The sequence below is a fragment of the Trachurus japonicus genome, chromosome 14, assembly GCF_045865225.1.
Source record: "Trachurus japonicus isolate A0001 chromosome 14, Traja_1.0".
Classification (NCBI taxonomy): domain Eukaryota; kingdom Metazoa; phylum Chordata; class Actinopteri; order Carangiformes; family Carangidae; genus Trachurus; species Trachurus japonicus.
This window is the reverse complement of record NC_140920.1, coordinates 2,864,178-2,892,028: the sequence shown is the minus strand read 5'-3', so window position 1 is coordinate 2,892,028 and position 27,851 is coordinate 2,864,178. Positions and strand designations below refer to the sequence as shown.

General features: G+C 37.0%; 2 protein-coding genes across 2 annotated transcripts; one reads left to right on the top strand and one right to left on the bottom strand.

The window, feature by feature from the left end:
* Positions 1 to 399: 399 nt before the first annotated feature.
* aifm5 (apoptosis inducing factor mitochondria associated 5) lies at positions 400 to 16,926 on the top strand. The gene is made up of 19 exons (XM_085796765.1): positions 400 to 629; positions 729 to 819; positions 2,671 to 2,780; positions 3,913 to 4,022; positions 4,100 to 4,144; positions 4,699 to 4,780; positions 5,046 to 5,158; positions 7,187 to 7,273; positions 8,186 to 8,277; positions 9,924 to 10,054; positions 10,785 to 10,900; positions 11,008 to 11,079; positions 11,589 to 11,652; positions 11,804 to 11,880; positions 12,655 to 12,772; positions 14,249 to 14,347; positions 14,668 to 14,743; positions 14,855 to 14,959; positions 16,800 to 16,926. The coding sequence occupies exons 1-19, from the start codon at positions 611 to 613 to the stop codon at positions 16,831 to 16,833; spliced, it is 1,641 nt and encodes a 546-aa protein (XP_085652891.1). The 5' UTR covers positions 400 to 610; the 3' UTR covers positions 16,834 to 16,926.
* A 7,429-nt stretch (positions 16,927 to 24,355) lies between these two features.
* Positions 24,356 to 27,441, bottom strand: LOC146974024 (uncharacterized). The gene is made up of 3 exons (XM_085798912.1): positions 27,321 to 27,441; positions 25,896 to 25,957; positions 24,356 to 24,877 (listed from the first exon to the last, which is right to left on the bottom strand). The coding sequence occupies exons 1-3, from the start codon at positions 27,439 to 27,441 to the stop codon at positions 24,356 to 24,358; spliced, it is 705 nt and encodes a 234-aa protein (XP_085655038.1).
* Positions 27,442 to 27,851: the final 410 nt, after the last annotated feature.

Sequence of the window (27,851 nt, the reverse complement as noted above, 5' to 3'; positions counted from 1 at the left end):
TTTTTTTTTAAAACTCTTGACGCTTTTCACTGACGGATCTTGAAACCTGAAACGATGCATGTATGATGTAGGCTTCACCTCCGGCTGTGAGGTGAAGTTGAGTTGTGTCCTTTCAGTGTCAGCGGCTGCTGCCTCGTCAGCATTTTGCTCTATGCTGCCGTTTGTGAAACACAAAAGGCCGCGGTGGCTTTTCTCTGGGACAAATAACAGGGCTGAACATGACCAGGGACATCACTGAGACTCCTCATTCACCCGAGTCCGGAGAAAAACAACAAAAAAAAACACTTTTTGGTTGATTTTGCTTGTAGTTTTTTTTTGTGTTTTTGTGTTTTTTGTTTCGTTTTTTTTTTTTTGTTTTTTTTTCTTCCACCACCAAAGCCAAATCGTCCACTTTTTTCACGGCCTGTCAGGGGGAACAAGGGATGAGGGTTGGGGATGGACCGGTTGCCGTGGAAACTGACTCTTATCCCATCATTCAGCTGATGAGTAGGAGACAAACTGCGAGCGCGGACAGACGGCTGTTCAAGAGAAAACTTCTCCCGACGGACTTTTTTCATGTGTCGTGAGGAGGTTTGTGCATCTGTGTGGTGTTAACGACTGAACCAGAGAAATGTCCGGGACCAAGCCACGTGAGTTCACCGTCACACACTCTGGTTCATTTAGACACTTTTAAGAAAATTATGCTTCATTTGAAACGTGTGTGTGTGTGTTTTTGTGTGTGTGTTCAGGCCAAGAAGAGTTTCCAGACTCGGACCCAGACGACACATCAGAGGAGCTGACGGCCATGGTGTGTCTGGAGTCAGACCTGCAGGACGGACAGTAAGGAGGAGAGAAAGGGGGGGATGTTCACAATCTGGCAACCGGCTAAAACTGCTTTTATTCACAAATTAGGACATTTTTTTTACTCATAGTATTGGCTCTAAAGTAATAGACATATAAAGTGTACAGTAGGCTCTAAAGGCTTTAATGCATTAATCAGATTGTCACAGTATAGGAAGCCATGATTCACAGTGTCACATGGCCTTAAAACTATTTCTATCCATAAACCATTGATTTTAATAGACCTAAGTCTGCAGTCAGGCTCTATCAGCTCATTGCTGCACCTAGACTTGAGTTAGCATGCTGGTGTTTAACAGCTGTTTATCAAAAATAATAGCCAGCAACTAGTTTAGCATATTACATGTAGCATGCTGCTGTCATTTGCTGACAAGTGCTAAATATGAAGCGCAACTGCAATGACAATGGTTTTGAGTACCAGTATGTTAAAGTAGGTGCAGAAACTGAAACTATGAGCTGATGGTGGCACTAGATGACTAAAAGAGATTTTATTGAAATTATATTAAGTCAAGATATCTGATTTAAACGTGTAAAGGTGAACCTCATGGAGGCCTCAACATGAATGTCTGCACAAAAGCTTCATGCTAATCTGTCAGATAGTTATTGAAACAGTTCAGTGGTGGAGCGACCGACAGATATGTCCATTCCTATAGAGACAAACTTTCAACAGAGTTATTATCAAGTATAAAGCTCATTGATCCTTCAGGTTTACAAAGCAGAGATCACACTTGTATAAAATCTTTCAAGTTCAAGCATTAAATACTGAATTCATCATTTATAACACATGAATACTCATTAGTATGTAGTTTATAAACACAGTTAAACATGTTTTACTCTTCCATGATAAGCACTGTGTTTATAAACTGCAAACTCATGCATTATAAATGAAGAATCCAGTATTTGAAGAGCCCATTTGCAAAAGCAGATAAGTGACATTTTGAAAAAAAATGAGCTGAGGCTTTGTAATTATTCTTTGCATAGTGTTGTTTTCAATAAAACTTTTCTTTTTTTTTGAGATATGTCTGTTTTAGTTATCTGCTTTTGCAAATGAACTCTTATTAAGGCTTAACTAAAGCTGTGTACTTATTGTAAAGTGTTACCAGTTCACCTTTTGAATAACATTTAATTTAATGCATGCTTTATAAGTATAATGTATTGTACTATCACCAGGGTATCCGCGGGGTCTTGAATAGTATTAAAAGGTGATAAATCAATTTTGGGAAAATTAAGACCCTTAAAAAGTATTAAAAAGTCTTTTCACGACTTTATAAAGTCTTAAATTTTGAAGGTATTTTTTCTGAATTAGCTGTCCAAGAGTTTGAGTCCTAAAAAACATTGTGAAAGTGTGTGAATTTATTCATTTTTAAAAAACAAAGATGAACTGGTACATAAAAAAAGAAAAGAAGATAGTTTTTTTTTGTTTTTTGAGAGTTGAGCAATGTTTTTTTTTTTGATAAACTTTGCCTTTGATTTATTATCCTGCAGCCTATTTTGAATTCTGTAGCATCATAGTGGTCTACAGTCTTTATCACAAACTAAAACTGTTAAGTTAAAAGTGTCACTGATGTAAACGGTTACAGCTTGAAGTGGTGGTGAGGTATTAAAAATATTGAGAAGGTCTTGAAAAAGTCTTAAAAAGGTTTTAGAATTAACTTCAAGATTCCTGTATAAACCCTGATCACACAGACTTACTGTATAACCAACTATATTACAGTGACTTATAAAGGTTATAGTGAAGAAAAGTGATATATTGAATGTTTGTGTACTGATATTTAAGTTATTACATCATCCGTGTGTGTGTATGTGTGTGTGTGTGTGTGTGTGTGATCTCAGGATGATGGAGGTCGAAGTGGAACATCACAGTGTCTTGTTAACACGCAGCGATGGCAAATACAGCGCCCTTGGCAACCAGTGTACACACTACGGGGCTCCTCTCAGCAAAGGTAAGGACACAGGAGGAGGTTGTGACATATACATAGTTGATCAGGTATATTGATATATTTCATCAATATACGTACATTGCATATTTCATTATTCTACCTTGGTCGTCCATTTTCATTTATAATAGTTTGTCTTCAAATGATCATGAACTCACACTGCAAAAACTCAAAATCTTTCCAAGAATATTTGTCTTATTTCTTGTCAAAATGTCTCATTTCTAGTCAAAACTAAACTCTTTCCACTTAAAATAAGACTCATCACCTAAAAATTTACTTGTTTTTAGATAATTTTCACTTGTTTCAGACAAATTTTCACTTGAAATAAGTAGAAGAATCTGCCAGTGAAAGCAAGTTTCTTGTGCTTGTAATAAGAAAGAAAAACTCGATCCACTGTCAGATTTTTCTAGTTATTTCAAGTGAAAATATGCTTGAAAGAAATAAAAAGTGTCTAAAAACAAGATAATTTTTTAATGTGATGAGTCTTATTTTGAGTATAATTTGATTTGTTTTGACTAGAAGTGACATTTTGACTAGAAATAAGACAAATATTCTTGGTAAGATTTTGAGTTTTTGCAGTGCACAATGAGATAATTGCGCCCTGGGTGCAAACATGTCAAAGCACTCTTTTTTCTTTTTTTTTGCTGTGTGTGCGTCTTTTTTGTCATTTTGTTCCACTTTAGGTTTGTTTTTGGACTCTTTGTTTTCTTTTGCTTGTCTTTCCGCTTATTTTGTGTTTCTCTGTTGTCATTTTATTTTATAATTCTTTGCATCACTGCAATGAAACTGCATTGATGTCCTAAACAAAATATTGTGTGGGGGCCACCTTCAGACAAGCTCTAGCCCTTCCTGGGCCCCTAATATAATAATAATAATAATAATAATAATAATAATAATAATAATAATAATAATAATAATACATTTTATTTATAAAGCACTTTTCAAGAACTTAAAGACACTGTACAGGAAATAAAAAAACAAAAAATTACACAAGAAGCACAGAAAAGCATTAAAACATCAGGGGCATTACAACAGTTAAGAATAAAAACAGACAACATTTAAGTATTAAAAGCAATACAGTATGTCTGGTTTATGGAAATGATACTATTTTTTTACATTTTATTTTCTTTATCTGCAGGTTTTATTTCAGGGAACCGCGTGCGCTGCCCGTGGCACGGTTCCTGCTTCAACGTCCTCACAGGAGATCTGGAGGAATACCCCGGCATGGACTGTCTGCCCTGCCACAAGGTACAGACCAGAGAGATGTTCACCTCAGGAGGTTTAGCTTTTCTTTCATTTTAATTTGTCTTTATCCTCTTTTCAAGGTCAAAATTCAAAACAGCAAAGTGTACGTGTCCATAAACAAAAAGGTCAGTAGGTCAACTTTTCATTTTCCCCTTCTTCTCAAACTCATAGTGCCTCCAGTCACATCATCATTTGCTTTGGTCCATGTGGAAAATAAGGTCATACTGCTTGTTTGAGTAGCCGTTAACTCTTCTCCTTTCGCTGCATATGAAAATTCCCAAAATTAAAGCTTTCTAAGCTTTTCAAAATAAAATCCCAATTCATCTTTTTTTCTTTTTTAAATCAAAGCCTTTTTCTAAATCACCAACAAAAATCAAGGCTTTTTTGTTACTCAACTCGTAATTTTCAATGATCTCCAACAACTGTCGGATATCATTATCATTTTTTAAACTAATACAATGACTCCTATTGATCTTTGTGAACATTGCTTGTCAGTACATTCTTAAATTAATGAGCTACGTAGTAGTTTAGCATCTAAAACAGCTGAATGTTATATGGTTGTTTGAGTAACAGTGTTTCTATCATGTCTTCCCTTCTTTTTCTTTTAATTCTTGACCATTAATATTTATCAATATTTATTTTAATCCTCGCGTGACGTCATGTTTTACTTGTGATTCAGACTCTCAGGCAGGAAAAAAGATTAAAGAGTATGGGAGCTGCAGTACCAGGAGTTACTCACACTGTTCTGCTGCTGGGAGGAGGTGAGTGTGGACCAGTGTGTGTGTGTGTGTGTGTGTGTGTGTGTGTGTGTGTGTGTGTTTGCTTATAAACTTAATGTATGTGCAAGTAGAGAATCAACAGCTATAGTTGCAATATCATAGTGATGGTGGGTAAAATAGATCGTAGGTAAATCATGGATAGTAATGACTGTTATAGACTGTATGTCAGGTGTTTGTCCTAATATGTTTCCTCATGTGTGTGTGTGTGTGTGTGTGTGTGTGTGTGTGTGTGTGTGTGTAAGCGCAGGAGCAGCGTCACTGATCTGCGCCGAGACTCTTCGGCAGGAAAACTTTGGAGGCAGAATCATCATGGTGTCCAGAGACGAGCTTTTACCTTACGACAAAACCCGACTCAGCAAGGTGCTGCAGGGTACACAACACAAACACAACACAACACAACACACACACACACACACACACACACACACACACACACACACACACACACACACACTGGCACTTTGCACTTTATATGTGTGCAAACACTTAATTATTTATTGACACTTAGCTCTTTGCTGCTATAGGAGACTGCAGAACAAAATTTCGTTGTGTATGTTTTTATACAATGACAACAATAAACTTAACTTCACTTAACTTAAAGGACAATTCCGCGCAAATTCAACTCGGGGCTGTATGTTCCTAACATTTCAGGTCTAAAAGAAGGAATCTGAAGATTTTCTGTTTAATTGCTCCTGTTGTGTGGTAGTTGTGTCTGTCCCCGCGTCGCCACGGCACCGATGATGAATGAGAGCGGATGTAAGTTCTGCTGTTTAGGCTGTTTCCATCCCTCAAAGCCACAGACAGCGTCAGATGGAGACTCAAACATGCACCCAGAAGTTTATTTACTTCAACAAGCCGTCATGTTTGTAAAACTAGATCTAATTCAAAGTCTGGCGGAGTCGAGACCCAAGTTGACGCTCGGTGTATTCAGGTGCAGTGGGAAGCTCCCGTTGGTGTCATACACTGCAAAAACTCAAAATCTTTCCAAGAATATTTGTCTTATTTCTTGTCAAAATGTCTAATTTCTAGTCAAAACTAATCTGTTTCCACTTAAAATAAGACTCATCACCTAAAAATTAACTTGTTTTTAGATCATTTTCACTTGTTTCAAACTAATTTTCACTTGAAATAAGTAGAAAAATCTGCCAGTGAAAGCAAGTTTTTTTTTTTGCTTGTAATAAGAAAGAAAAACTTGATCCACTGTCAGATTTTTCTACTTATTTAAAGTGGAAAATTTGCTTGAAAGAAGTAAAAAGTGTCTAAAAACAAGCTGCTTTTTAATGTGATGAGTCTCTTATTACTTAAGTAGAATTAGATTTGTTTTGACTAGAAATGACATTTTGACTAGAAACAAGACAATTATTCTTGGTAAGATTTTGAATTTTTGCAGTGTAAACACAGGAATATCAACTCTTGACTTGCTTGAAGTAAATAAACTTCTGGGTGCATGTTTGAGTCTCCGTCTGACGCTGTCTGTGGCTTTGTGGGATGGAAACAGCCTAAACAGCAAGAACTTCAATCCGCTCCCATTCATCGCTGCCATGGCGATGCGGGGACAGACACAACTACCGCAAAACAGGAGACATTAAACTATATATAATATAAATATAATATATGTAGACATGTATTGACATTATGATATGACATTATGATATGTAAGTAAATTCTGCGTACCACTACTGACCTAGGGAGCTGTCTTGTATTGTCTGTGTACTGTTGTGTTGTGTATCTGTTTGTATTTTTTATTTTTTATTTTATTTTACTTTATTTTTTGGGTAACACTTTACAATAAGGGTCCCTTAATTAACATTAGTTAGTACATTATAAGCATTGATATATAAACTAATGTGTTAATTAATGCAGAGTAATGCATACATAATGATAACTAATTACATTATTCAACTTTTAATTTATTAACTAACTTTGAGTAGTAAACATTAATTAACTGCTTACTAATAGGCTACATAAATTAATGTGTTTCCTAACCCTAAGTAATGCATAATAATGATTGTTAATATATCTGTAAACAGTTAATTAATGCTTAATAATGTACTAACTAACGTTAATTAAGGGACCCTTGTTGTAAAGTGTTACCTTTTTTGTTTTTGATGTTTTATTTGAACATGGATTATATTGTATGAGACATAAATTGCATTGATACATTGTAAAGATGTTGTATGGACCCCAGGAAGAATAGCTTTGGCATTGCCATAGCTAATGGGGATCTGAATCAATCAATCAATCAAAAAATCAAATCAAAAAACTGAAAATCTTCAGGAAAATACAGCCCCGAGTTGAATTTGCCCGGAATTGTAATGGTGAATGTGTGGTAGATTTTGGTAACCGTTACTCAAACACACGCACACACACACGTTCATCATGTTGCAGGTGATGAATGTGGAGAGCGACAGCATCGTGCTGAGGAGGATGGAGTTCTTCCATAGAGCCGACATCGAGGTGTGGCTCAGGAAAGAGGTGAGTTTGTCTCCTTCTCCTTCCAAACTCTGCTGCTGTGTGACACAACCAAGACTCGATCCTTGATCCTTGATTCCCTGGAAAGATTATTTTAGGTCCATTTATACAAGAACAATTGATTCATATGCTAGAATTTTTCAAATTAAGATTTTCTATAGAATTACCACCACAAATAAACAATTAAATATTTTTTAACATTAACCACTCTCCATTATGTAAATTTTGCAATGAAGAAGTGGAGGATCAGTTACATTTATTCTTTTATTGTACACATGTAGTCAGATTTTGGTTACACATTCAAAAGTGGCCCAAAGACCCAAAAATATTCACTTCGAATTTACACCATTAAATATTTTGTTGGGAGTACTGGAGGTAAACTGCTCACAGATTGTGAACACGATCATCCTTTTGGGGAAAATATTTATTTTTAAGACCCAAACAAAAACACTTTTGAATTTGGTTTTTTTTAGAAATAAAGTGCGACGCCAATTTATTTTGGAAAGAATTATCGCATCCAATCAAGACAAGATAGAAATGCATAACAAAAAATGGGAAAAACTTACTTTTGAGTGAAGGTATACAAAGTAGTTACTGTTAATTTAATTTTAGTAGTTTCACATCCTTTTTTTTGTTGTTGTTTTGTTTTTTTGTTTTGTTTTGTTTTATTTTCTTGTGTCTGTCCTGTTTTGGTCATGTCTTTGTTATGTTGTTGAGTCTGCTCTGTCTTTTGTCTTCTGTCTGTTTGTTTATTGGTCAGTGTATTGTCGGTTTATACATTGTATATGCCTGTTCCCATTAAAAAAAAAAAAAAGACTTGATCCTTGTGATTGTATTTAAATTGAATCTCTGTCTCAGTCACAATGTGAACAATGTGAACTGAAACTCTGTGTGTTTCTGTGGCTCTGCCTCCAGGCGCTGTCGGTGGACACGGACAAGAAGACCGTCACCTTCGACGATGGATCGGTGCAGAGCTACGACCAGCTGCTCATCTCAACAGGCTGCAGGTATACGGACTAGGGATGTCATGTCACAATTACTTGTTTTCACAATTAATCGTGGTATTAAACGCCACAATTAATCGATCGCAAAGATTCCTAAATACCGTCACTTTCCAAAAAAAGATTATGTATGAACCGTGTGGGCAGATGTGCACCAAAGTAAAGGTAAATGCACAGATACTGGTCCATTTAACTAACGTAGGATTGAATTGGTAGGAATTTAAATGCTAGAGAGTCATTTGTAATTAAAAAAAAAAGATTAAAATTAACGTAAACATTTAACTATATTTGATTTTACACATTAATAGTGTTGTGAAATTAATTAATGCATAATAATCATGATAATCGTAATACCGTGATTATTTCTCTGACAATAATCGTACCAAAGAAATCTATTATTGTGACATTGCTAGTACAGACAAAAACACACACTGATACTCTGTGTGTGTATGTGTGTGCGCTTGCAGGACAAATGTGCACATCATTTTTTTTTTTTTTCCCACACTTCATTGTCATTGCCATTTCCACAACAATGAAATTGAGGTGCATCCTCTGCAGTGAGTGCAGAAAAATAAAAGCAGATATAAAGACAGAGAAAAGATATAAAGACAGATAAATAAGATAAAAGAATAAAACATATTTGATTCCACCTCTTGCACATCCCCTTACTGAAAAAAGAAAACTGCCTAATTGCATCACATTATTCAGTGCAATGGTTGCTAAAAAGCTGTTTTGGTTAGTCCTCATTTATATTGTCCTGTATCTGAAACAGACAGTGAAATCAAATGGGATTTTGGACAATCAGAAATAAATCACCAAAAATACTTGTTTGGTAAAGTGACATTGCGAAGTAAAAAAGAAGAAGTACAAAAAAGTTGTGGATGCAAAAACATTTTTGAAGTTAGGGGAACTCAAACAAAATCAGGAAATGCATTCAGTTTGTCTGGAGGCTCCAAACAGCTCAGAACAACTCTGTTGCAGTTATCGATTTCTCATTAGAGCCCTGTTTCCTAGTTGTTTCCCCAACACTAACCCTTAGATCAAAGACTGTAAAATCCATTTTCTAAATGTTAAAGAAACGATGGTAGATGAACCTCAAAAAAACCTGCAGAAAGAACCAAAACTATGAGTTCATCAAGTGTAAACTTAGATTTCATCATGAACACTGCTTTTAAAGTATAAACTAGAAATTCATTGTAATACATCTGGACTGTGACCAGCAGCAGCAGGTGTCTTTACTGTGTCCTACGTTTTTTGTTTTTTTTTTCATTTTCATTTAATTTCTCCTTTATTTATTCAGGGAAGGTCAATTGAGAGCGAGCTCTCTTTTTCAATGACGCCCTGATTACAAAAACACAATTATACAATATACAAATTCATCAAGGTCATGATCCACAATTACATACAGGTTGTAAAACATTTGATAAAACGTTTTTAAAACTATCTAAGGAAATAAGATGATCCAGTTTCAGACAGTTTTGTAGGTTTTTCCACTTTTGGGGGGCATAAAACTGAAAGGCAGTCTTCCCCAATTTTGTCCTGATACTGGGAATTTGTAAAACCAAGGTGTCAGTACAGGAAGTAAATAAAGTGTTCACTGTTGCGTTACGTTGCTGATGAACAGAGTCATTGAGTCACTGCCTGTCCTTTAGAGCGAAGGGTCTGGACATGCAGGGCATGAAGCTGGACAACGTGAAGATGCTGGAGACGCCGGAGGACGCCCGGCAAATCCACGCAGCCTGTCTGGGCTGCAACGTCGTCCTCGTGGGAACCTCGTTTGTTGGTAATGTGACGCCGAAACGACATAACATCAGATATAATGTGATGGTTTGTTTAAATGAGAAATGCAGAAATAATTTATAAGTTTTCATTGGCCTAAACAAGAGGCATCAAACTCATTTTAGTTCAGGCGCCACATACAGCACAATTTGAGTAACATCAACAGCATAATGACCTTTAAATAACAAGAACTCTAAACTTTTCCCTTTGTTTTAGTGCAAAGAAGTACAATTACATTATAAAGATGTTTACATTTAATGAATAATCCCTTCACAAAACATTACGAACAACCTGAAATTTGAACGATATTATGCCTCTCCTGTCTTCTTTGTAATTTTCATACATAGCAAATTCATCCCAAGGGCTAACGGGCCGGTTATTAACACCCCTGGCCTGAACCAAATGGATAATCAAATAAAACATATGAAAATTCAACCAACTGCATCAATATATAACACTCTTAGAGAAATCAATCGAATATATTGTATTATGAACATTTATTTATTTATCTTTCATGCAACATTTCCCATTTTCATTGTAAGTAGTAGAGGAATAGTGGAATAGACATACATTAAAATGTTCATTCAGGGCAGTCATTGGATGAAAACTATAATTCTGTGTAATAAACTAAAGAACTGTATAAGTTATTGATGTGTAGACTTTTTTTGTCACCTTTGGGACTCTATACTTATTTAATTTTTTCACTTGAATATCATGTTATTGTGTTTTTTCAGGTATGGAAGTTGCATCTTATTTGATAGACAAAGCCTCCAGTATCACAGTGATCGGCAGCAGTGAGCTGCCGTACCAGAACACGCTGGGCCCTGAAATCGGCAAACTCACCATGACGGTAAAAAACAAAACAAAAAAAAGAAAGAAAAAGAAAAGAGAGAGTCCTCACATGACTTCTCTACATGTTCAGCTGATTATATATTTGAAACTCTGCTGTCGCTGCAGATGCTGAAGGAGCAAAACATCAGATTCTACATGAACGACAACGTGACCGAGGTCAAAGGTGTGGAAGGAAAGGTACGGTGGGAAAAAGATGGCCGTCGGTTTGTTTTCGTCACTCACAGCCCAAATTGTATTGTATTGTATTGTATTTTATTAGCACATAAAAGATATAAGTATACAGTAGATAAGGCAAATGTGCAGGAGAAACCAAAAAAACACCTAAGGGCTTGTCAAGTGGTCCTCCTAAAGACAGACATTCAACATGAATTTAATTTACAGTAATGAAAAAAACAACATAAAACAATTAAAAAGAGAGAGAAAGAAAGAAAATCAATATTGTGTGAAAATTCAAGATAAACATTCAACATAAATTTAATTTACAGTAATGTGAAGAACAACATAAAACAATTAGTAAAGAGAGAGAGAAAATCTAAGGTGATGGAAAAAAAAGTGGATTATGCATTGCTCAACTGGGCCAATAGAAAGTGAATTATTTGTTTCTTAAATGAATTTATGCTTGTGCAGTTTTCTATGGTGGATTGGTAATGAATTGGTAATTAATTCTGTCCTCTTCTTCAATTAAGGTTAAGGAGGTTGTGCTGAAAAGTGGAAAAGTTATCCCAGCTGACGTCTTGATCGTTGGTATTGGTAAGTGCAATGCAGACATTTTGAAGATGAAGATGTACTGTATTCCACCAGATTTTTGCTTTAAACCTTTTTTCCCCACTGTATTCTGTTTATTATTATTAATGACACGCAAACTACTCAGTCATGTTTGTCCTCTGTCTCTGTCCTCCAGGGATCATGCCAAACTCAGAGTTCCTGAAGGACACGAAGATAAAGATGGATAAAAAAAACTTTGTGCTCGTCGACAAGGTCAGCCAATAACCTGCTCTTCTCCTGAGCTCGTTCTCTGCAAAAACTCAAATATCTTACCAAGAATATTTGTCTTATTTCTAGTCAAAATGTCATTTCTAGTCAAAACAAATCTCATTATACTTAAAATAAGAAACATCACATTAAAAAGTAGCTTGTTTTTAGACACTTTTTACTTCTTTCAAGCATATTTTCACTTGAAATAAGTAGAAAAATCTGACAGTGGAGCAAGTTTTTCTTCCTTATTACAAGCACAAAAAACTTGCTTTCACTGGCAGATTTTTCTACTTATTTCAAGTGAAAATTTGTTTGAAAACAAGTGAAAATGATCTAAAAACAAGTTGATTTGAGTCTTATTTTAAGTGGAATGAGATATTTTGACCAGAAATAAGACAAATATTCTTGGAAAGATTTTGCGTTTTTGCAGTGTTCTCTGTCTTCAGTCTTAACACACCAACATCACTGTCTCATCTCTTCTTTAACCCTCACATTTGCTCTCCTCTATGTAATAATACTAATATTAATTAAATATTGTCTCACATTCTTCCTTTATTATTTATTTTTTGCAGCATATTTATTACTGGTGGTAACAAAATCTTAAAATAACATCACATTATGTAAATATGGACGAAGAATCCAATACATACTGTACTGTATGTTATGTGAGACTGCGGTGTGGCTCGTGTTTCAGGGGGTTAGGGTTTTGGTTTGACGGTCAGTTCTGTGTGTGTGTGTGTGTGTGTGTGTGTGTGTGTGTGTGACTCTCTCCTGCAGTTCATGCGCACCAACGTCCCTGATGTGTTCTGCGGCGGCGACCTGGCCACCTTCCCCCTGGCCATGGCCAACGACCGGCTGGTCAACATCGGCCACTGGCAGATGGCACAAGCACATGGTAACGTAATGTAATGTAATGTAGTAACAATGTAAACGTGGCCACACACACAGCTGCCTGGTGCTGCACTGTGATACACAAACACACCTGATTTATTATGATATAGTGTATACAGCTCTGGAAAAAATAAAGAGACCACTCCAAAATGTTCTTAAAGGGATAGTTCACCCAAAATTCAAATTTCACTCATTATCTACTCACCCTCATGTCGACTAATAAGGGCTGGGAGAAGTTTCAGAGTCCTCCGTGGCTTCTCTGAGTTACAGGGGGGGGGTCCGTGCAGCAGTATTTGTCCATATAATGGTTGTGAATGGAGCTCACTTTTCTTCGTAACAAAAAGACACACCAAAAAACATCCAAATACCTCCATGCTGCTCGTCTGTAATGTCCGTCTTGTATTGAAGCCCCGACATGAGAAATTATTCCGCTGGTGATTTGCACTGACACAGGAAGAGCAGTGAACTGAGACACTGGGAGCTTCCGCTACAAACAAGCTTAAAATATAGACTTATTTAATTTTTTTTGGAACAATTTCTCATGTCGGGGCTTCAATACAAGACGGACATTACATACGAGCAGCATGGATGTTTTTTGGTGTGTCTTTTTGGCCGAAGAAAAGTGGTATCCATTCACAACCATTATATGGACAAATACTGCTGCACGGAGCCCCGCTGTAACTCAGAGAAGCCACGGAGGACTCTGAAACTTCTCCCAGCCCTTAGTCCACATGAGGGGGAGGAGATAATGAGTGAAATTTGAATTTTGGGTGAACTATCCCTTTAATAAATCAGCCTTATCTCTACATGTGTGGCAGCCATTGATTCCAGTGTCTACTGAACCTCACTCTACTTAGCTGATCACCTGAACCAAATCATATTTAATGAGGAAGAAAGATTATAAATAAATAAACTGTTAAAAATTGGGATTATTCCACCAACTTTGATTTCTAAACTCTTCCTAAGTTTAAAAAGTAGTGTTGTGTTGTTTTAAAATGAATATGGACTTGTTTTCTTTGCATTATACAAGGTCTGAAAACACAAGATGTTGCCATTTTCTGCAAATAAATAAATGCTCTAAATTACAATATTTTTATTTCCAATTTGAGTAAAATGAACACTTTTGTTTCATTCTATAACCTACTGACAAAATGTCTCCCAAACACATAGCTATGAATAGTAAAACCAGAGGAACTGATCATTTTGAAGTGGTCTCTTAATTTTTTTCCAGAGCTGTACTGTATATGTTTATCAGGTAGAAAGATATAAACCCTTACACAGTTTCATTTGATTTAAAAAATATTCATATTTAATATAAAAACAAAGGAGCAATGATACTGTACATGTTTAGCTCTAGCAGCTCTAGATACAGATTACTGACAAATACAATGCTAAACCCTCATTATGTGTTATTATTATATTTAATTTGTTAATTTGTTTCATATCTGTCTCGACAACATCTTGTTTTCTTTTTTTTTAGGCAGGATAGCAGCTCTAAACATGCTGAATAAACCGACTGAACTCAACACAGTTCCTTACTATTGGACCGTCCTAGTGGGTAAAACCATCCGATATGCAGGTGGGCACACACACACGCACACACACACACACACACACACACACACACACACACACACACACACACACACGTTTGTGCATATCATTGCAATTGTTCAATATGACACAAAACCCATAATGCTGAGTGCAGCCCCAGTTAGAGGCTTTTATAGTCACATGACTGAGGTTGTTGCAGCATGATTGGACACAAACAACTACCTCTAATGTGCAGGTACAGAGAATAAAATGTAGGAATGAATGATATGGACCTAATGTCTAACTCCAAACTCTCTAAACTAAATATGTTTAACTATATTAAACATATTTCATGGTTGTGTGCAGGCTACGGGGAGGGATACACTGAGATTGTGATGAAAGGAAAGTTTGAAGACAGGAAGTTCCTGGCACTGTACATCAAGTAAGCAAGAGGAAAAAATCAAACTGAACAAACTAAACACCTTTTGATTTGAAATACAAATGCAAATATGTGTTGATTTTTTATTTTAATTTATCTACCTGTTTTGCATAGGAACGATGAAGTCATAGCGGCAGCGAGCCTGAACTACGACCCAGCTGCGTCTGCAGTAGCTGAGAGATTTGCAGCAGGAAAAGTCATCACGAAGACAGAGGCTCAGTATGAACATTGTTTTTCTTTCTTTCTTTCTTTCTTTCTTTCTTTCTTTCTTTCTTTCTTTCTTTCTTTCTTTCTTTTTGCTGTATGGGAACTGCTGTATACACAAGAAATGATGACACACTACTGTACAAGGTGTTGGGAAATAGAAAAATACAGGTCAATTCTTTGAGAAGAGACTGTAAAAAAAAAACACCGGACAGTAAATATACATTGTAGTTAGCAAATAGCTAACAGATATTAAACGCCACAATTAATTAATCGTAAAAAATTACTAAATACCGTCACTTTCCCAAAAAGATGATATTGGAACGTTATCGGCAGATGTGCAGCAAAAATAAAGGTAAATGCACAGATACTGGTCCATTTAACTAACGTAACATTAAATTGGTAGGAATTTAAATGTTAGCCTGTCGTTTTTAATTAAAAAAAACCAAAACAAAAAAAAAAACCATTGAAATCAACGTAAGCATTTGGTATAGATAACAATTTATGACCTGAATATTTCAAACATTTCCCCTCGGGGTTAATAATTGGTCCTATATTAATAGATACTTGAAATATTTTGTGTAAACAATGAGTAATGTAATTATATTTTGACTTTTTACACATTCATTGTGTTGTGAAATTAATTAATGCATAATAATCTTGATAATCGTAGTACCGTGATTATTTCTCTGACAATAATCGCACCAAGAAAATGTAAAATCGTGACATCCCTAGTCGGTAGAGACCAAAACCTGAGCTAAAAGGAGTTTAAATGCTGGTCCTAAGTCGACTGCTGGATGTGTAGATGAATAAGCAACGGTTCGCTAAAGGATAATTTCCGTTTTTTACAATCTGGACCTTATTTCTAGCATAAAATACGATCATTTTACTCATCCAGATAACTTTGGTGTCATTTGGAGTTGTTTTGACGAAATTAGCCCCAGTGGAGCGGCGCGTATATCCGTATAATGCGAGAACACGGGGCACGCAATGCAGCCTCTAAATAACACATTATCCCCTGCAAAACTTGTTTATTTCGCCAATATTTTGTTATGATACACTAGTGCTATTCCCCTCTGAGTCCGGGGTTAGCTGTTATCAACATCCGGGGTCTGTAGGTTGACTACTAACCTCTGATCTGGATGATGTCATCTCCGACCGCTGCCCGGCGCGGCTAACTTGCTACCGCTAACGCTACGGTTCGTTTCTGCGTGTTTCTGACTTGTCAGAACAAAATGAGCAGCTGGATGAAGTTCAGCTTCCACAGGCTTCCTCTCCTCAACCTGGACTCACTAAAGCTCCGGCTAGTTGAGATAAAAATGGACCCGAATGCCGAAGCGGAATGATTATTATCAGAATGAGCCGGGCGGCGCTCAGAGATGACATCATCCAGGTCAGAGGTCAGTAGGTCAACCTACAGACCCCGGATGTTGATAACAGCTAACCCCGGACTCAGAGGGGAATAGCACTAGCCTATCAGAACTAAATATTGGCGAAATAAACGAGTTTTGCGGCGGATAATGTGTTATTTAGAGGCTGCATTGCGCTGCCCCGTGTTCTCGCATTATACGGATATACGCGCCGCTCCACTGGGGCTAATTTCGTCAAAACGACTCCAAATGACACCAAAGTTATCTGGGTGAGTAAATGATCGTATTTTATGCTAGAAATAAGGTCCAGGTTGTAAAAAACGGAAATTGTCCTTTAAGTTGTTTTCACTGACCCCAAGTGGCCAACAGGATCAGATGTCAGATATTTAATTTAAAAATGACTTCCTGCGTTTTTACTGTAAAACACTGCAAAACTCAAGATATGAGAAATCATAAAATCGCTCTCTCCCCCCCCCCTCTGACAGGTCAGATGATATCAACTGGCTGCAGTTGTCCTGATCGACGCTTTTCCTCTCCACTCATCTGCTCAACACGTCGGCTGTGTGGCGTCACCGTCTCTCCTCCTCGTCGTCGACGGCAACGCTCTCTCAACGAGGACAAGCGGGCGCGGAGACGCCGAGGGAAACGATCCATTCGGAGACAGAAAGAGAAGCAGCGGCCACGTTGAAGTTTATATTCACAGTTCTGAAGTGTTTTGAAGCAGGATGTGTGGATTTAAAGGGATAGTTCAACATTTTTGGCAAATTGGCCCATTGCCATAATCCCTATAGTCATAGCAGTAGGTTTAATTGTACCTTTAATTGTCGGTGCAAGCTGTTTTTTAGAACGGCGGAGCAGAGCCGTGAGCTGCTCAGAGCTACGCTACGGAGGCTCATGATGGGATTTCTTGGTTTCCCTCATTAAAACTCATCAAATACACAATCCAACAACTCCACAACGCTCTGGTGGACAAGTTGTGACCTGCACATTCACCACGCTATGAGATAATAACACAATGTTACCAGACAGAGTTGTTTTAGAGGGAAATTCATGCAAAACCGCTGCTGGTTTTCCGGCAAACCTCAAAAAATAGCACATGCACCGACAATTAAAGGTAACGAACAGAACCTACTGCTATGACTATAGGGATTATGGCAATGGGCCCAATTTGCCAAAATGTTGAACTATCCCTTTAAGCTGTATATGACGTAAAGGGAGGCAGGGGGGGGCTCCACCATACAAACAACAAATACCTCAGACGGATGCAGCTTTTGGAACAACTTCTTCTTTTTTTTTCTTTTTAAATATTTTGTATTATTTCATTCATCTTCGTGTCTCCAGAGGTATTTCAGTAACAGTCCAGAGATGTCACATTAAAGGGACAGTTCACCCAAAATTCAAATTTCACTCATTATCTATATCTACTCCCCCTCATGTGGACTAAGGGCTGGGAGAAGTTTCAGAGTCCTCCGTGGCTTCTCTGAGTTACAGGGGGTCTCGGCGTAGCAGTGCATGTCCATATAACGGTTGCAAATGGATACCAACTGTCTTCGTAACAAAAAGACACACCAAAAAACATCCAAATACCTCCATGCTGCTCGTATGTAATGTCCGTCTTGTATTGAAGCCCCAACATGAGAAATTGTCCCAAAAAAAATTAAATAAGTCTATATTTCAAGCTTGTTTGTAGCGGACAATTTTGCATTTCGCGGCTTCAATACAAGACGGACATTACATACGAGCAGCATGGAGGTATTTGGATGTTTTTTGGTGTGTCTTTTTGTTATGAAGACAGTTGGTATCCATTTGCAACCGTTATATGGACATGCACTGCTACGCCGAGACCCCCTGTAACTCAGAGAAGACACGGAGGACTCTGAAACTTCTCCCAGCCCTTAGTCCACATGAGGCTGAGTAGATACACTGCAAAAACTCAAAATCTAATCAAGAATATTTGTCTTATTTCTACTCAAAATGTCTTATTTCTAGTCAAAACAAATCTCATTCTACTTAAAATAAGACTCCTCACATAAAAAGTAGCTTGTTTTTAGACACTTTTTACTTCTTTCAAGCAGATTTCCACTTGAAATAAGTAGAAAAATCTGACAGTGGAGCAAGTTTTTCTTTCTTATTACAAGCTCAAAAAACTTGCTTTCACTGGCAGATTTTTCTACTTATTTCAATTGAAAATTTGTTTGAAACAAGTGAAAATGATCTAAAAACAAGTGAATTTTTAGGTCACGAGTCTTATTTTAAGTGGAAAGAGATTAGTTTTGACTAGAAATTAGACATTTTGACAAGAAATAAAACAAATATTCTTGGACAGATTTTGAGTTTTTGCAGTGTGATGAGTGAAATTTATTCATTTTGGGTGAACTATGCCCTTTAAGATGCCTCAGTATGTTCTCTGCTGTTATATATCACAAAGGCAGTTAGTTTGTTAGCGGCCGTTTTTACTTTTTTTTAGACGGGGCTGATGGAAAAACACCAAAAGTGACCTTGATGGCCACTGCAGCCCCCACACGTACGTAGTCGTACAGTTACTGGTCTGTGGTCGGTGAGTCGGAGAGGTGGTGGTGGTGGTGGTGGTGGGGGGGAGGGAGGGAGGGAGGGAGGGAGGGGAGGGAGGGATTAGGAAAACAGAGGAGTGGGGTGTTCATCTCTTTGAAGCAGAGATGCTGAAACAGGCAACGGTAACAAAAACACAAACCAATGGGCACAATGAGCCTTTGGCCCAAACAGCGCACAAAAGGCAGCGTGACAAAAGAAGTGCTGTGTTTTTCTCTCTTTCCCCCCCTCTCTCTCTCTCTGTCTCTATCTCTCTGCTGGTTCGTCACTGTCTTTACTTCACGCCTCAACTTTTTACTTTTAGCTTCGCGCACTGTGTCGACTATCACCAGCCGGCCGCGACAGGTTGTAACACTCATGGCTCATCATACTCTGTGATGTTTTATGTAAAAGATGTTGAACTTTTCTCTTTTTTTTTTTCATAATCTTTCTCTATGCACAGGCCGGGTTTAACAGTATGTAGCTTGTGATAAACAATATATTTTTTAGGATTATTGGTCAATTTTAAGAGGAAAAAACGAAAAAAAAAACATGTACTGTATTTGGCTAAAAGAAAATATTAAATACTTGGCATCAGGGTTCAAATTACAGATCATTAAGGATTTTTGAAACATTTCTACTACACATTTTGTCTTTTTCACTCTTAAAGCAAATTGGAAATTAATTTTCTTGCTTCTGCTCGTTTTACTGTTGGAAAGCAACAGTGCTAATCCTGCAACCTCACACACTGCAAAAACTCAAAATCTTTCCAAGAATATTTGTCTTATTTCTAGTCAAAACTAAACTCATCACCTAAAAATTAACTTGTTTTTAGATAATTTTCATTTCTTTCAAACGTATTTTTACTTGAAATAAGTTGAAAAATCTGCCAGTGAAAGCAAGTTTTTTGTGCTTGTTATAAGAAAGAAAACTTGCTCCACTGTCAGATTTTTCTACTTATTTCAAGTGAAAATATGCTTGAAAGAAGTAAAAAGTGTCTAAAAACAAGCTACTTTTTAATGTGATGAGTCTTGTTTTACGAATAATGAGATTTGTTTTGACTAGAAATGACATTTTGACTAGAAATAAGACAAATATTCTTGGTAAGATTTTGAGTTTTTGCAGTGCAACTGTTTGAGGATTAATTATACACAGCATCATGATGTCAAGTAACATCTTATTTTCATTTATATACATACTGTATATCTTATTTATCTAAACTTTTATCTGCAACCCAGACACACTGTTACAGCGAACAACTGAGTGTACTATTATGAATTCCTACGCATAGGGAACCATCAGTTTTGAGAAAAAACAGGGATGTAACTTGTCATTTCAACTTTTTTTTTTTTTTTTTTGTCCTGCATGTGTTCGACTTTGTTCATGCATAAAACAAACATCTCAAGTCACAACACCACCGTCTCTTTTGCATCCGTTGTTGTTGTGTCGGAGCCTCTGATTCACTCAGGGAACACAAGAAGACTTTTCTGCCACGAATACTGTCTCTCTCTGAAGAACAGAAACACTTTTTACACTGCAAAAACTCAACATTTTACCAAGAATATTTGTCTCATTTCCAGTCAAAAATGTAATTTCTAGTCAAAACAAATCTCATTATACTTGAAATAAGACTCATCACATAAAAAGTAGCTTGTTTTTAGACACTTTTCATTTCTTTCAAGCAGATTTTCATTTGAAATAAGTAGAAAAATCTGATAGTGGAGCAAGTTTTTCTTTCTTATTACAAGCACATAAAACTTGCTTTCACTGGCAGATTTTTCTATTTATTTCAAGTGAAAATTAGTTTGAAACAAGTGAAAATGACCTAAAAACAAGTTAATTTTGAGGTGATGAGTCTTATTCTAAGGGGAAAGAGTTTAGTTTTGACTAGAAATGAGACATTTTGACAAGAAATAAGACAAATATTCTTGGAAAGATTTTGAGTTTTTGCAGTGTAGCCTATATGTTACTAAACTTGCAGGAGGTTAATTCTATAGTAATACCATTGCAGCACTGAAATTTTGAAACTTTATAAAGAAAATATTATTAATAATATCACTGCCAGCCGCCATTCAGTTAGTTCCGAATGCATCCTTGCTTTCTGAAGCTCTTTTAATTGCCTCAATATACAGGAAATAAGTCAAAAAAGATCCATCAAGTCAGCTAATTTACAACAATTTGAGCTCTTTAACCCATATTTTGTGCCACTTCCACTCTGGTTGTGTATATTTATTTTTATTTATTTTTAAGTTTTTGTAAATAAGAAAAAAAAAATTCATATTAGGGATGTCACGATTACACATTTTCTTGGTGCGATTATTGTCTGAGAAATAATCACGGTGTTACGATTATCAGGATTATTATGCATTAATTAATTTCACTATGAATGTGTAAAATCAAATATAGTCAAAATATAATTACATTACTCGTTGTTCACACAAAATATTTCAAGTATCTTTTAATACATGACCAATTATTAACCCCCTAGGGGAAATGTTTGGAGTATTCAGGTCATAAATTGTCGTCTATACCAAATATTTTGTGTTCATTTTAATAGTTTTTTGCTTTGTTTTGCTTTTTTTTTTTAATTATAATGACACGCTAACATTTAAATTCCTACCAATTCAATGTTATGTTAGTTAAATGGACCAGTATCTGTGCATTTACCTTTATTTTTGGCCACATCAATACCGATACGGTTCCAACATCATCTTTCTGGGAAAGTTACGGTATTTAGGAATCTTTTTACGATTAAATAATTGTGGCGTTAAATACCACGATTAATTGCGAAAACAAGTGATCGTGACATCCCTAATTCATACGATCTCCATTCCTCTTTGTCACCACTTGTGGACAGGCAGATTTAAAGGACGTGGTGGTGGTGGTGGTATTATCCTGATTGGGTTTCAGTCCTTTGGGTCTTCTCTGGAGATGTTGCATAATTCAGAAGCACAAGATAAAACTCCTGCAAATTCTCTATTAAGTTTTTAACAGGCTTATTCAGCATGAGCTTGTCCTGTCCTCCTCATCCACGGTCGGATAGGCGACTCATCATAGCGCTGCAGTATATACCTGCCCAGGACCGGCCCCTGGCATAAACCCTCTATGTGGTTGTTTAGGGCCACAGCCGTTAGGTGGGGGGCCACATGATCAGAAAGGTACCGGGGTTCATCAAGTCATTTAAACATCCTGAGGTCTGCACGTGCAGCTATGAGCTTTATATGTTATTTGAAGTCAATATTCAGCTTCTTTTATCTCACATTTGAGACATTTGGTGAAAATAGAACGGCAGAATGACAACATTTGTGCTCAAAAAGTAATCTTACAAAATTTCATTTTAGACTTGTTTTCTACACTTATATAGCCTATTACTGTATTCATATCCTATTTCAAGCACCAAAACAGTTCATTCTCATGACTGAAGAAGTGTTTTTACAAGGGATTTGAAATTTTTCAAAAAGCAGACCTCAAATTTCCAGCATTTGGCCTAAATTATTTCTTTCTACAGTGTTCTAGGCCTAGGGGAAATTGGCCTCAGTGTGCTTACAGCGGAGGTTCTAATATTTAGACATAAAACACTTGAGTATTGTTACATCTGCAAGTATCTTAAAAAGATCAATTTAAGAAAATATGTTAAATTCAAGAAAATGGCCTCAAACCTCAGAGGGCATAAACACGTCTGTATTCAGTTTTAACCAGTGATTTGGTGTTTGCGCTTAGAGTGCAGGGCCACAAACAAAAAATCTTGTTTAGGGGGCCACCAAAATCCTAGGACCGGCCCTGTACCTGCCAGAGAAAAAGAAAAAAAAAGCATCTCTGTCTGTCTGTCTGCTGCTTTAAAAGGATTTCTGTATTGGCATCGATCGATCGAGCTCCGTGTGTCTTCTTCATATCAGTCCAGTGTCTAAACGGCGCCCAAGGACCTTCGCTCCGCTCCGCTCCCCGCCGCCGTGGTGGATAAATAAATCTATTTTAAACTGTGAACAAATAAAGCCTGTGATGATGGTGACTAACAGCATACTGTACAGATCTCATTTGCTTATTAAATTCTTAAAGTCTGTGCTCAGGTACAGTGACAGTGAGACGGACAGAGTACTACTCGACCCCAGTACTTGAGTAAGAGTACAAAATACTACTGGTCAAAATTTACTCTGTTACAAGTAAAAGTAGCTCAGTCGACATGTTACTCGAGTAAGAGTAAAGAAGTACTTGCTTCTAAAGGTACTTAAGTATCCAAAAGTACATGCTTTTAAATTTACTTTAGGGATGTCACGATCACTTGTTTTCATAATTAATCGCCGTATTAAACTCCACAATTGATTAATCGTAAAGATTCCTAAATACCGTCACTTTCCCAAAAAGATGATGTTGGAACCGTATCGGCAGATGTGCAGCAAAAATAAAGGTAAATGCACAGATACTGGTCCATTTAACTAACGTAACATTGAATTGGTAGGAATTTAAATGTTAGCGTGTCATTTTTAGTAAAAAAAAAAGCAAAACAAAACAAAAAACTATTAAAATAAACACAAACATTTGGTAAAGATGACAATTTATGACCTGAATATTTCAAACATTTCCCCTAGGGGGTTAATAATTGGTCATATATTAACAGATACTTGAAATATTTTGTGTAAACAATGAGTAATGTCATTATATTTTGACTATATTTGATTTTACACATTCATAGTGTTGTGAAATTAATTGATGCATAATAATCGTGATAATCGTAGTACCGTGATTATTTCTCTGACAATAATCGTACCAAGAAAATGTATAATTGTGACATCCCTAATTTACTTTAAGTAAGAGTAAGAGTAAATTTCTTATTTTTCACATCAATGAATTACTATAATTTTTTCTACATGAATGTAAGGAGCTTTTAACTATTGTTTGTGAGAATGAACTCTTTGAAAGCAGCTGCACTGATGTGCTGCTTTTAGGGGTCAGGGTTTCCTTCTTTGACAAACACAGCTTGTGTCCAATAGGATTTTAGAAAAAGAAAAAAAGAGCAGACCTGAAAGTAAAAGTACTTTTCAGCCTTCCTAGAAATTAACTCGAGTAAAAGTAAAAATATTTGTCTTGGAAATGTATTCGAGTAAGAGTGATAAGTACAAAAAAAAAATCTAATACACCACTTTTTGCGTACCTGTGTGGAGATGCACTTTTTAACCCTGTTTATGTGTTTTGATGCATCAAGAACTTGTTGCATTGACACTGCACTGTTAGGATGGTTGACTTATATTAATATAATAGCTTTAATTCAGACACAATCATTCCTATAGTCTATATACGCTGCCCGTCCCACTTGGATTTAACTAAGCTAATAGGTCAGAGCCTCCCATTGGATCATTACTGCATAGAATAGATGATAATGTTTCAGCTGGTAACAACTTATTTAACCCTAACCGATGCCGTCTCATTTCTTATTAAACAACCATGTCAGAAGACACTTTCCTGTGGTCGTGGAGAAGATGTTAGTCCGTTTCAGAAATCAAAATACTGGCATCAAGCAACCGTTACTGTCCACCACCACCGGTGGCGACGACGGTGCGTTCTCCTCTCGGTCCGGTTCGGTCTGACTCGGTCTCGATGTTTCTTTCAGCAGAGCGTCTCTGTGTGCGATGTAGCGCCGCCGCCGGTCGGCTCGGTACAGCTGCAGCCTCGTCTCCTCGGCCTCGGGGTCGTCCAGCGCTCCGTCCCACCTCAGACTCTCTCTGCTCGGCTGCGACTCAGCTCCACAGCCGCTGCCCGTTTCATTTGCTGCTGCTGCTGCTGTCAGTCGGGTTTGTGTTTGTGAATCCTTTGGCTGTTTATTTTTCCTCCTCCTCCTCCTCCGGCTGCTGCTGCTGCTGCTGCTGCCGACAGCGAGACGTTCCCCGCTCTTCTTCCCAGCAGCGGTCCTGAGCCGGGGAAGCTGCAGCAGCTGATGATGATGATGACCCTCGGGTTGACCTTGACCACCACCACCACCACCAGGACTCTGATGATGATGAGGCGGCGACACTTGGATGTTCTCAGGATGCAAAGATACAGCAACAGTCTGAGGTTTCTCTGTGTAGGGAGAAAAGTAGGCTAAAGTCACGATGCTGAGTCAGAGAAGAGAAGAGACGTCACATTTCTCCACGCAGGAGTGACGAAGGTCAGAGTGAGATGCTGCAGACCTGATACAGGTGGTTTGTTTAAAGGCCTCTTCTTACAGTCAGGATACCACATAACACTGCAAAATCTCAAAATCTTTCCAAGAATATCTGTCTTATTTCTTGTCAAAATGTCTCAATTTTAATCAAACTAACCTCTTTCCACTTAAAATAAGACTCATCACCTAAAAATTAACTTGTATTTAGATCATTTTCACTTGTTTCAAACTAATTTTCACTTGAAATAAGTAGAAAAATCTGCCAGTGAAAGCAAGTTTTTTGTGCTTGTAATAAGGAAGAAAAATTTGCTCCACTGTCAGATTTTTCTACTTATTTCAAATGAAAATAGACTTGAAAGAAATAAAAACTGTCTTAAAAACAAGCTACTTTTTATTTGATGAGTCTTATTTTAAGTAGAATGAGATTTGTTTTGACTAGAAATGACATTTTGACTATAAATAAGACAAATATTCTTGGTAAGATTTTGAGTTTTTGGAGTGAACAAAATCCATGCACTTTAAATTAAACTCATAGTTCAGGCTATAGACCTACAAAGCACAAAAAACGACACTTATTTCACAACCTTAACCTATAGAATTTGCTTTGGTCATGTGACTGGTGGTTGCATTTTCATGAATCATCTCACATTTTGTTCTGATGAGCTTGTGAGTCACGAACGGGGAGAGGAGGAGGAAGAGAAGGAGAGAGATGTGGCGTGCACACACTTCTCAATCTGGCGCACAGACTTCGTTACAAGCAGATCTCCAGGTGCAATAAGTGCACAGCTTTTGCGTACATGCATAAATTACATATTGTTTGACAGGGAAATTCACAGAGCAGCTGCACTATATTACATTACAGTAGGTTATTTGGTGTTAGACGTGTGTGTCGAACCCCTAGGAATGACACTTGAATGTTCTGAGGATGCAAAGATACAGCAACAGTCTGAGGTTTCTCTGTGTAGGAAGGAAGGAAACATAAACATGTACTGTAGGTGCATGCACATCGCACAACAGCAGACCAAACGGAGGGTATAGATTACTAATGACTCCCCGTGGAGCTGAAGGGCTAATGGCTTGGTTTGCAGTAATGAGCTGTAAAAGGCCGGTGAGGGGAACAACACCATGCAGGCCTATTATCTCTATTATCCTATTCAACCCTGCATGGAATCTGCTTCCACCAACATCACAGGATCTACATGAACTACTGTTTACAATCTTGTACATTTACACTCACCTGCATTTAAACTACAGATGTGATAATAAAAAAAATATTCATATTCATATTCCTTTGTTCACTCTGTGCTGCAACTCCATGGAAGTTTAGAAAAGACTTTCAGTGTTCCTTGGCAACATTTATTACATAATGCTCTGTATGTTTAATTTGTTGTTAATTTATTTAAGAGAAGGGACAATGAAGAAACGCGAACATTTGCATGTCGTTGTCTGCTTCTGGAGGATCTACTATCAAAAAGTGCAATAAGTTCATTTCCTATAATGTAACAAATCCCAAAGTAATCTATTTATCAGTCCTCTATTTCTGTGGGGTGACTGACTGCATGATAAATTAGTTTTTAAAAGATCCTAGATGGGTTTTGTCTTGATATGTGGTCAATTTAATAATAATAATAAATAAAAATCGAGCTTTCCAGCAGCTATTCTGTGTATTTGAAGACTAATGCACTCATTTTAAATCCGGGGGTGCCCTATATTGTCATTTTGTCTTTCAAGTCAAGACAAAAAATACTGGAAACTAAATAATCTAATGAACTATATTATGTCCACAACACTTTGTGTGATGACTTGATCAAACTGTTGCTGTATGTGTTTATACCTCTGCAGGATAATAATAAAAGTTGGTTAACTACTGTATCGAAATAACATGGATTTAAATTCAAATTATTATTATTTTTTTAATTTTCATAATTTAAAGAGTAAACTTGAACCACTTTGACTGTGTTTGCTCAATGAAACATCTGCTTATGTGCTTAAAGTTGTAAACTATAGTTTTCCATTAATTTCATTAGCCATTTAGTTTAGTTTAGTAAAATATTTATCCATCCTGTGTGATAAAAACTGGATTTATCTTAGTTAAGAATCATTTTCAGGCACTTGCAGCTTTAATTTTCTGCTCCAGGTGCAATCATTATGTTTTATACTTCACTTATTTAATGGTATGAGTTATGAAACTATAAAATTGAACATCTCTGTTACCTATTAAACTAGAACAGAAACACAATCATTTTACAACCTCTTTACAACGTGCTTCTCTGCGACATGTTTTAGTAAAAGTGAAAAGTGCAGTAAGTTAAGTATTTACGTGTATTTTCTGAAGGGGTTGCAGAAGCGGTGTTTTTCTTTCTTGTCTTCTTTTTCTTCTTCTTATCGTTTGTCCTGAGCGGCTGCAGCAGAGGACAAGCCTTGTTGGTGTTTTCTGGCATGATGATGATGATGTAGTTTAGTTTAGTCCTCTGGCTCACGGTGCAGATGAAGCTGCAGGATTAAAAAACAACACTGAACTGTTAGTTAACCGGAAGGATTTAACGTTACAACAACAACTCGCAACAAAAACTGGAAGGGAGAAAGAAAGAAAAGAAAAGAAAAGAAAAAGAAACGTACGACAGAGATCGACTAGTTCGTTTAGAAAAAATGTTTGTACAAACCACAAAACAGCAGAAGATGAAGCAGAAAGTCACTGGGCTCCTTTTGATAACAACATAACAGTTACTTCCTCACTCGCTTCGCCGCGTTGCCCAGAGACGCGTCTCCATGGCAGCAGGACTCGACGCCACGCCTCGTTGCTAGAAGAAGGGCAACACGGAAGTGCTGCAGTTATTCAAAATGGCCGCTT

Bases quoted from the DNA above. Each gene is read 5' to 3' on its own strand.
- aifm5 (XM_085796765.1), top strand. The intron at 4,023-4,099 runs GTACAGACCAGA...CCTCTTTTCAAG, and splicing joins ACTGTCTGCCCTGCCACAAG to GTCAAAATTCAAAACAGCAA. The intron at 14,960-16,799 runs GTATGAACATTG...CCCCTCTGACAG, and splicing joins ATCACGAAGACAGAGGCTCA to GTCAGATGATATCAACTGGC.
- LOC146974024 (XM_085798912.1), bottom strand. From the start codon at position 27,441: ATGCCAGAAAACACCAACAAGGCTTGTCCTCTGCTGCAGCCGCTCAGG. The intron at 25,958-27,320 runs GTAAATACTTAA...CTTCCTACACAG, and splicing joins AACCCCTTCAGAAAATACAC to AGAAACCTCAGACTGTTGCT. The intron at 24,878-25,895 runs GTTCGACACACA...TTGCATCCTGAG, and splicing joins TTCAAGTGTCATTCCTAGGG to AACATCCAAGTGTCGCCGCC.